The sequence below is a fragment of the Octodon degus genome, unplaced genomic scaffold (genome assembly GCF_000260255.1).
Source record: "Octodon degus isolate 3935 unplaced genomic scaffold, OctDeg1.0 scaffold00019, whole genome shotgun sequence".
NCBI classification, from domain to species: Eukaryota; Metazoa; Chordata; class Mammalia; order Rodentia; family Octodontidae; genus Octodon; species Octodon degus.
Window position 1 is genome coordinate 16634099 of NW_004524595.1, and position 10834 is coordinate 16644932.

A 10834-nucleotide genomic window follows, 5' to 3' on the forward strand; every position below is an offset into this window, starting at 1 on the left:
TCAGGCCCTTCCACTTGCCAGGGAAGCACTTATTCCACTGAGCCATCTCCTGGGCCCTTAATTATTCTTAAGCTGAAATAACTTCTCCCTCACTTTTTCCATTAGCACAATATATTTGTCATAAAAGTATTCCTCCAATTTTGTTTATAATGTACACTATTTCATACCTATAAATTTATTTATTTATTTTTGGGGGGGCAGAACCAGGGATTGAACTCAGGCCCTTACGCTTGCCAGGGAAGCGCTTATTCTACCGAGCCTTCTCCCAGGCCCCTTAGTTTATTAACCTTTTCTCTTATACATGTTGTTCCAAAGGAAGAAATAAATCATAAAATACACATTCATATCAACTGAGGAAACTTGATCTCAAGAATGCATTCACAACCCAGCAGAAAACAAAATAGTAGAACCTCGGGTGTTTTTTCTGCTTCACTGACATACAAAAATCAAAAATGATGGAAAATACATATGTAAATATTCTTTGAAAGTCTTCTTAGAGAAGAAAACAGGAGTTATAGCCACTAGATCAACATTACCCATTAACAGAATCATTGTGTAAATAACCGAATAAAAAAATATTAAAGGTTTATATGGCACAATATTATTCTTAGAATATATTTATATAGAGATTTTTTAATTTTCATAATAATTGTACGATGAAGATATAGCTCTGTAGTAGAGCGCATGCTAAGCATATATGTTGACCTGGTTCAAATCCAGCAACCACAAAAAAGAAAAAAATAATAGCATGAAAAAAATGGGTTAAATTTTAATGTACTCAATCAAAAAAAAAAAAAAAGGAAATAAAGGATCACAAATATTAATTGATTTAATTGGTACTTGTCTAGTTAACTGGGAAAGTCAGGGCTGGTATGCAACTATCCTAATAAATAATCTGCTCAATTCTCTCAGAATATTTATTTATTTGTTTATGTAATGCAGTAAATTTGAATTTATTCTAAATATCTTACTTATTTACTTTCTGATTGTGGGGTCAATCTTTGTGGTGCTGGCATTTGAATCCACATCCTTATGCATGCTATACAGGTGTTCTACTACTAAGCTATAGCCCAGCTCTAAGTAGTCTATCTATAATTTTAGTGCAGAGAAAAGAAGACAATTTACCTAAAAGCTCCTGGGTTGGTCCTGCCAAGACCTAGAACCAGGGATTCTGTGATTTCCATGCTCTCGGAGCGCATCATTGGAACTATGTGCTTGAACAATGATGAAGGGGATGGGATGCCAATAATCTGGGGGAGAAAGTACAAGAGTGATTTATAATACCACAGGCAACTAAATACTCTGACATTTCAGCAGTTTTTGTTCAAGGACAATGAACAGATAAAACGTCTGATCTGTGAACATGAGCAAAATAAAATTCATCTACAATAGTCATCAGAGTCAAAATCAGACACAGGTCTTAAGTTTTCTAGCTCCCTTTGGCCACATCATGACATTCTGTGTCCTATCACAAAACTATGGAACTGTCCTTAACAAGCATCCATTGTGTCGCTACATGATTTAAGAGACTTCTAGAAAGGCATTTATTTAAATGATTCCTTTTGATAATTCAGAAGTGTGACAACTATAGGAACCTGAAAAAGGGACAACGAATTCATTTTCCTTAAAAATATTTGTTGTGATGAATTTAATAAGCAAGGGCCAATCTTACTAGTGAAAAACTATGTGTATTATTGATTCCAACTAAAATCTATAAACAGCAATGGGATTCCTTGATATATATTTGCTTAATTATCGGTGAAAAGAACTTTTACAGTATTTGTTTCATGGCACCATTTAGAGACACAGTAGACCCAAAACACTTACTTTGGAATCAATGCTGTAGCCACTGTCAGGGGTGGATGCCAGGGTCTCAGGAGGAGAACACCTCACAGAGCCTGCAGATGTTGAGGATGACGTGGACGTCGCGGCACTGCAGCAAAGAATCAGATAGTTTCTCCACAGGCCAATGTATGAGTCACTGCTTGTGGTTGTATTTACTTTCTTAGCATTGATGGGGCTACTAAGGGAACAGAAGAAAGCCAGAGAGGTAAAAATCACAATGTGCTCTTAACATCTTTTATAGAACCACTACTAAATTGCCATCGATTTAAGGAGGTTATATTAGTAGCACTCAATGTCTGTGGAATGACACAATACATAAGTGAAGTCAGACATACACCATGAATTAAGCATGGTGCTATTAAGTAAACTAACAAAACTTGGTGAGATTCAACACATGAAAAGGACAAAGGACTTATAACTCTCTATCCCTTACAACTGTCTTCTCCCTCTTAGATATTCAGTATAGTGTGACACATTATTTATTGGACTTCTGACTGGTACCAGTTTTCAGATGCATACATTATGCAAGTTCATACTCTACACATTTTTAAATTTATATGGGAAAAATAACTTACTTTATATCAACCTGTGGGGACAACAACTGGAGCCTTGTGTATGCAAACATCCAAGCATAGCTCACTGCCGTAGAGCAGTGCTTTGGAAGGTTTTCTTGCTTTAAAAAACTGGAAAGACTTATAATCCATGGGTCTTGGCCTTGGGTCACATGTGCAAATATCCATATGTGTGATGGACTAATCACATCAAACTGATGGCTAATAGGAGAAGAGTTCCATTCTGCTAATGTTTGTAAATCTATAGAGCTAGGGCAATACAGCAAAGTTGTCTGTGTAGAAAAAAAACAAATTAATTATTGCACACTTCAATTAACTTTCCAAGTTTTGTTATAAGAGTTGCTTTAACTGAAAGTAGCCTACTGGTGGTTGCTAGAGTAGAGAACAATGAGGTAAAAAGGAGTAGTACCTGAAATTTTATGTAAGGACTTTGTGTGTGTTATGAGTGTAAATGGGTTTTTCTGCATAGAGTCCACTGCTTTTTCTTTAATCATTTCAGAAGTTGTGTATTTTATACACAAAGTTCACAGACCCAAAAACATTGATTTAACATTGAATATTAAATTCCCAAGAGTCCGTAGCTTCATTATTCTCAAAAGATTTATGATCCTGCTGGGTGTACTGACACACATCTATAATCCCAGCACTTGGAAGACTGAGGCAGGAAGACTACTGGAAGTTCAGGGCCAGCCTGGGCAAAATAGTGCACTCAAGGCCAGCCTGAATTGCGTAATGAAATCTTGTCTCAAAAAGATGGGGGGAAAAAAGGTCAAAAAAAAATTGAGAACCACAATATATGAATTTCTGATTTTTGCAAAAAGCTGCTAGAGAACTAATGGATGAACCATTAACTTCCATTTCAGGGTGATGGGCCCTGGTTATGCATGAGTGGAACATACTGGAACATGGGTTCTTCTTCAAATGCCCATTTTCTGAAACATTCTGTTTTACATAATATTTAAGCTCTGATACAGAAGAGATTAAGATTTATCTTTGGAGAATGATATGCATTAAGTACTACTTTAAGCACTAGAAGCAAGTAATTCATTAGTGTCTTTCTTACCATAATTCATGTTAATAATCTTTCAAAAATTCTTCAAATTGTACAGATTTCAATCACTTATTTTTTGGCTTTTTGAGACAAGGTTGTGTTATATAGCTCAAACTGACCTTGCACTCACTATTTGCTCAGGCTGGCCTCAAACTTGTGGCAACGATCGTGCTTCAGCTTTAGAGTGCTGGGATTACTGGTGTGTGCCAGCACGCTTAGCACTGGATTTTTAATCATTTTAGGTCGCAGGGACTGGGGGTTCAATCCCCAGGCCTGCCATGCCGGCCCCGACCCCAAGGCACACTGAGATAGCAATTGAGACTGGGCGTGGTGGCACAGCCTGTAATCCCAGCTCTTGGGAGGCTGTAAACAGGCGGATCACTGCAAGTCCTATCTAGTAGTGAGAACCTGAACACTCTGTAGACCCTTCCCTAAAATTTAAAAAAAAAAAAAAAAAATCATTTTAGGAGATAGCTTTGTAAATCTAAGGGTTTGCAAATGTTCCTATCATCTACCATTTTTATATATAACTTAGGGTTAATATAAAGGTGTTACCAAAAAAACATGTAGCCCTCTTGTCCACATTCTCCAAGATGGAGGGAAAAATATCTCAAGTGTTAAATAGTTACTTTTTCTATCACTATTGGAAACTTGACATAAACCTGGTTTTTAAACTGAACCAAAAAGTTAGCATAAGTTCTCTTTATAATGTGTTTGCTGACAAAGTGTTTCTTACCATTTTATACATACAATGTTGGCATAGAAAGTTATATACCTAACCCAGTGCACTTAAACCCATACAATAAAGTAAACAAAAATATTGATTGAAGGAAAACATTTTTTTGAATTGAAACATTTTTTATGTAATGTTATTTAGTATATCTGTCTTAAGTATATTATATTCTGTAACAGATAACAAGTAGTCCTAGTTTACAGGAATTTTTTCCTCCCCAGTAGAGGGGGTAAACCAAGGGGCACTCCACAACTAAGCCATATCCCCAGCTATTTTTTTAAATCTTTGAGACAGAATCTCCTTATGTAGTCCACATGAATTTGCAATCCTTTTGCCTCACGCTCAAAGATCTGGGATTACAGGCCTGTGCTAACAATAACACTATATTTAAGAAAAACTTCTTGGGTTTGAAAAATTTGAGTTTTACAAAGATAATTAATGTCATTTTCATAAGAACAAGAACTAACTACAGCCTAAAGAAGAGTCTCTTTAAAAACACATTTCACTTTTAAAGCATCTCATACATTTCGAAAATATTTTACAACTTATCTCTGTTAAGAAAATTTGTTTATGAATGAATGTCTGTGTATCTGCTTTATACCCCAAAACAAGACTGAGAATCATGAAGTAATCAGTTACCTGATCAGCCCCTGTGAGATGGATGAAGCTCTCGAGAATGGATGGGCTCAGCCTGTCCATCACATCTATGGCTAATTCATCATCACCCTATAAAAAAGACATTATCTATCTAAAAATGAATTAGGAATGCTTAAGGACAGTAGGCAAAGCTAAGTAAATGTTAAGCAAATCTATGAAAGGAATCAACAGTAGCTGGGTTGAAACCCTCTCTAAAACACTGTATTACAGAGTATAGTAACAGAAATGAGATAAAGATGGACAACAGTATGAATTTTAAGTACTTTCATCAGACAACTGAAAGAAATACCTAAATCTTACCTTAGGTATTTCCAAAAGTGCAAATAAAGCCCGTATTTCTCTAAGGACACTGACAGCTAATCTCCTAGTGGCAGGTCGACTGCTACAGAGAATGACAAGTGCAAACCCTTCTACCACATGGAACACAGTGGAGTACGGGCTCCTTTCCAGAGAGGGGGGATGAGAAGCTCCATTAGCTACACCGTGCTTGAAAAACAAACACAAGTTAAAAATATGCATGGACAGCCATTATAAAAACAACCCCACAATTAATACAGAGTAAAGCAAATCATGCAATTATGGCTACAGATCTGGCTTGGCTCAAGCAACTTAAATAGTATTTAATTTACTAAAAATGTAATAACACTATGTATGGAGCAGAAAAGACATACCATTGGCAGCAGGAATGGGAATTATGTACCTAATTTCTGTCATTCTTTTACCCTTTAACCTTGCAGCCTGCATTTACTCTTCATCTAATGTTTCTGCATGCAAAGAAAAGGGGACTGGCTTGTAATTTTCGTGTTGCAGTATAGACCAGCAACAAAGCTCAGCTGCAAGCTCATGAGAGCAGAGTTTACTGGCCCCTGTGGTCCTCTGCGTGGTCATTAAAGGCTAAGAAGCTGGGTTGGCTTAGGTGGCCCAACTCTAAAACACCAAGGTTCTCTCATTTATACAGTATCATAAATCAATAATGTGAGCCCTTTTAGGGTTGAGGAACACAGATGCTATAAATGTCAAGTAGGAACTGGTGCCTTGGATAAAACAAACAAATAATCCAGTTGGAAGACTACCTAATTTTTTTACTATATAAGCTTTAAAAATATAGGAAACCTGTCACCACAATGGCTGAATGATTAGGGCACTGGGTTAAAGAGCCAAAAATATAGAAAACCACCTAAATTTGAGTTAGTGTTAGATCTACTTTCTAGGTTCATTAAAATCTATGGAAGGTTAGAAAAGTTAAGACACACCAACACTTTACACATAATCTATCAGAAAGCTGAGTGCCAGGAATTATGAACACACTGGGGGTAAATAAGACTAGTAGAAATTTTAGTGTTTGAGAAATAAATTTACATGGATATTATTAATCGTTTACCACGTATCATGTACAAAGGGACGATACGAGGGAATTTGGTACCTGTGAGTCTTGGTTTTTGTGATGCATTTGGGCTGCTTGTTTCCACTGGTTTATTAGCTGTACCAACATCTTTACAGCATTATCAAGAAGTGTGGGATGGACGTCAGTTACTTCACGAACAATAAAATAAACAAATCCTGAAAGAACATCCTCCCGCCAATCTGGAAAATCAAGCATTAGTGCCTGCAGAGTATTGAAAGCCAGAGCCCGAAGTTCTTCATCCATGTGAACTGTGAGCCTACCAAGAACAAAACTCCATTAGCAAACTTCAAAACCTTACCTATAGCTTCATCATCTAAAACTTGAAACAAAGATATTAAGAAATTGGCTATTTCATACAGACCACGTTTACTTTTTACGCCCTACTCATCCTTATTCCAGTCTATAATCTTTTGCTTAAGCTCCCATATGAATCCATTCATATTAGTTGGTATTTCAACTATATTTTACAATAACAAGTTTGATCTTAACTCAAATGTCATAGTTTAGAATGGAATACAGATGATGTTCATTTAAAACTCTTCAACCTTTAAAACACCATATGCTATTATCTATAGTCATAAAAATTTATGTCCAACCACTTGCTATCTTAACACGATCTGACGTTTACTTGGTCCTTCACCATCACAGGAGAGGACATAACTTAATCATTTCTCACATACAGCTGAGGTTACAATTAAATGTACAAGGGCTATTTATGAAGGAAATAAGACAAAGTGAGATCGAGTGGATTTAACAGAAATACTCCTAGAAGATGAGGATGAGAGTATATTTAAGAGAAACATCACAATGGTATATGCCTAAAGAAAAACAAGGAGGGTTGAGACTCAACCAAGCATGGTCGCATAGACTTCTAATTCCAGCTCTCCAGGACACTAATGCAAGATCAAGTCTGAGCTCAGCAGAGGTGATTTAACAAGTTAGTTAAGTTCTGTCTTACATAAAATATATAAAATTTACATATTTATACATAAGGGCTGGAGAATAGCTTGGTGCAGAGCCTGTAGTTCTCATCTCAGTACTAAAAAAAAAAGATAAAAGGGAGGGCATCAACTCAACACACAAGGCTCTAAAGAAAGTGTAAATCTAAATAGAAGAGACCACATAAAGTTATTTTTCAAAGACATCAAAAACAATGTGATGGGCAGGCAAGATAGCTCAGCAGACTAAGCTCCTGCTTTGGCAAGCGCAGGGACCAGGGTTCGATCCCAGGTCCCAATGCCATGCACCCAGGGCATGCTGAGCTATAGACTAAGTCTGGGTGTGGTAGCACATGCCTGTAATCTCAGTGCTGGGGAGGCTAAAAACAGGAATATCACTAACAGTCTGAGCTGTGTAGTAAGAGCTGCATAGTGAGACCCCATACCAAATACATAAATGGGGAAAAACATGATACTTTGAATATAATTATAATTAAACAATTTTAAAAAATAGTAAAACAAAGTAATAAAGTCACCAACATTTTACAATATGAAGTCACTGATTTGGGTCTAAAGAGGAATTATTTCAGTGATTGTCAATAATGGTAAATGTATTAAGTTGGTAATAGCCTGCATAGAGCATATTTTTTTTTTTTAATTTTTATTTATTTTTATTTAGTGTGTGTGTGTGGCTAGCTCAGCCCACCAGGGGGCAGGGCTGGCTGGCATGTGGTGCTGGAGGATTGAACCGCGGTCCCTGTGCTTTGCTTAGCGTAGCTTGTTCTAAGTAGGTGCTTTAGACCACTGAGCCATCTCACCAGCCCCTGCATAGAGCATATTAAAAATATGACACAATGACATGTGGGAAGCTGGGAAGATGGAGTTATTCACAGTGACAAGAGGAGGGAAGCTGCATGGCTTAGGAGAAAGGCAGTATAACGGACTTTACCCTGCTGAACTCAGTTCTGGTCTTCCAAAACGAACCTCAGCCACCAGTGAGATGGAGAGGAAATGTCTTACAGCTACACAGACTCAGGAGTAAGCCCCAGGGGAGCAGCAGTTAAAAATGAACACAGCACAAACAGACAGCATTAGACTTAAGGCTATGGCCCAGTGTGCTCCTCTGAAAGCTATAAGGGGAACAATGTTAAGAGGAGAGTGACAGAACCGGGCATGGTGGTGCATGCCTGTAATCCCAGCACTCAGGAGGCTGAGCCAGGAGGATTTCTGCCAGTTTGAGACCAGCATGACAAGTGAGCACAATGCCAGCTCGAACTGTATAGACAGACCCTGTCTCAAAAAAAAAAAAAAAAAAAAATTAAAAAGAGGAGGGTGACAGGGCTCCATGAAGACTGGAAGCATAATATTATCCCTCCAATCTACAAACAGCTAAGTACCTAAGTCACAGCTATCTGTGGGAGTCACGAGATACATTCATGGGTTGATTGTTCCTTGTGTTGAGATGGCAATGCGTCCTGGCTAATAAAGGCAAGGGAGCTAATCAAAGTTCCTTAGAGACTGCAATTTACAGTGCTTCTTTGTTTGCTTCCTTTATTTTTTAAAAAATATTCTGATACCACAATTCCAAATGACAGCAGTAGAGAACCAAAGAGAGGAGATCCTAGGATCTTCCTTTCTACTCAAGTAAATTACTTAGCAAATGAGTATCCTACAGAAAAGAAGCAAAGTAAACAGGGAAGCACACTGTTATTGTAGGATCAGACTGGCCGCTCTGCTAGGCTACCCGTCCCTGCCCCTCCCAGGGACTGTCTCACTCAGGTGGGGGACATGGGAGATGTATCTTCTTTGTTCATTATTACCCCTCAGAGAAGAGGGGGGTGAGCTGATCGGGAGAGGGAGGTCAGGACAGCAGTGGCTATTTACGCCTCTCCTGAGGAAGAACATTAGAAATACTTAACATTTTTAATCTCCAATGTTGATGGGACTTTGCAGCTCTGCAATCTAATTCACAGCAAAAATTAAGAGGCAGAATGGGTAGGGAAGGAACTGAATGATGCAGTTTCAAATTAACCCCTGCCTCTCTCGGTCCCCAAGGGAAACAAATACCACTTTATCTCTGATCTCAGTCTGCAACAGGTGAGCTCAGTGTGGTACATGGCTTTGTGACACAAAAGCCCTTTTCAGGAGAGTTGGCCTGGAGCAACAGACTCCCTGTTTATTCACTGGGAATTTAACAATCCTTATGGGTAAATGCCCAGCAAGCAGAGACGGTCCTGGATGTGTTGCAGTCACTGCCATGGATTTTCTTTCTAGGGCAGAAGCTGACCCCTTGTGGCTTAGGGCTAAACCCAGCCAGCTGCCCAAGGGCAGCAGTCGAGCCCACTCCTTCACATCTGGTCTCTAGATGCTTTTCTACCGCAACATAGAGCTGAGTATTTCCATGGACTGTGACCTGCAAACCATAAGGTATTTTCTAATGGATCCTTTACAGAAAAAACAACTGCTGACTCCTTATTATGCAGGATCCACAACAATGTCAACAAAGCACTTTCTTAACAGGCTGCCACCTCAACCTAGGAATCATTTGGAGTGAAATTTGATTGTCATGTCATTTATTCACTTAAAAAAAAAAGGGTGTGTTTAATAGAGGAAGGGATCTAAAAATGGGACTACTTCCAGGCTCTGCCACAGGAGAAAAACATGAAAATAAGACCTGGTCATCATCCTACATGCTGAAAATAAAAGGTTATAGGAATAGACATGACAATTAAGTCCTCATTCGGTATCATAATTCATGGGCAATTCCATATGTTAAGGGATAATTGTTACAGAAATCCAAGGAGCTCTTACAGATAGACTAATAATTAAGAAAACAAGATTTATAGGGAAATTTATAAGGTTTATAGAAATTAAAAATGAGAAGGTAAAATGTGATTAACTAAAATAAAAGACAAAAAACTAAAGTCAATCAAATGAAGGATTAAAAATGCCCTTATTACTAGCTTTGTAGCTTAACAACAGCAGACTCCTATCATTACTTAAAGGGACAGTAAAGACAAAATTAACACAACAGTCAGGAACTTTCTTACCTTGCTAACAATTCAATGAGGTCAGTTCTGCTCATTCCATCGGGAATCAACCTTGGAATCGCAGCAATACAAGTTCTAAACAAATCAATTTTGGGTTTTCTTTCCCCCCTAAAAAAATATATCACAAAGGATTTAATAAGAAGTATATTACTTGAGGTAGACACAAAAATTAAATTCTCAAAAATAGTTACAGAAGGTTGGAGCTCATCCTACTTTCTCCAAGTTTAATATATTAAACATAAAAATGAATTTAAAATAAAGAGTACACACAAATCCAATGGATAATTATCAGGCTGTGAACAGACATGAGAAATAAAATTTCAGGGCTGGTGAGATAGCTCAGCAAGCTTAGGCAGAGCACAGGAACGGCGGTTCAATCCCTGGTACCACAGCTGCTCCAGCCCCACCCCCAGGGTGGGCTGGGCCAGCCACAAAAAAAGGCTCAAACAAATAAAATTTAGGGGGAAAAAAAAACTAGTAAGCAAAAAAGGATTTGGGGGGGCTGGTGAGATGGCTCAGTGGTCTAAAGCACCTACTTAGAACAAGCTTAGCAAAGCACAGGGACCGCGGTTCGATCCCCCAG

The 10834-nt window shown here is 38.1% G+C and overlaps 1 protein-coding gene across 1 annotated transcript in view; it reads right to left on the reverse strand.

Moving 5' to 3' along the window:
• Fryl (FRY like transcription coactivator) overlaps positions 1–10834 on the reverse strand; it is a 302292-nt gene that overhangs the window by 80116 nt on the left and 211342 nt on the right. Inside the window, exons 19-25 of the mRNA XM_023711119.1 lie at positions 10252–10359; positions 6282–6519; positions 5159–5344; positions 4841–4927; positions 2421–2689; positions 1828–2023; positions 1126–1250 (exon numbers count right to left, since the gene is read on the reverse strand). Coding sequence (XP_023566887.1) covers positions 1126–1250; positions 1828–2023; positions 2421–2689; positions 4841–4927; positions 5159–5344; positions 6282–6519; positions 10252–10359 — 1209 coding nt within the window. The remainder of the gene's footprint in view (positions 1–1125; positions 1251–1827; positions 2024–2420; positions 2690–4840; positions 4928–5158; positions 5345–6281; positions 6520–10251; positions 10360–10834) is intronic.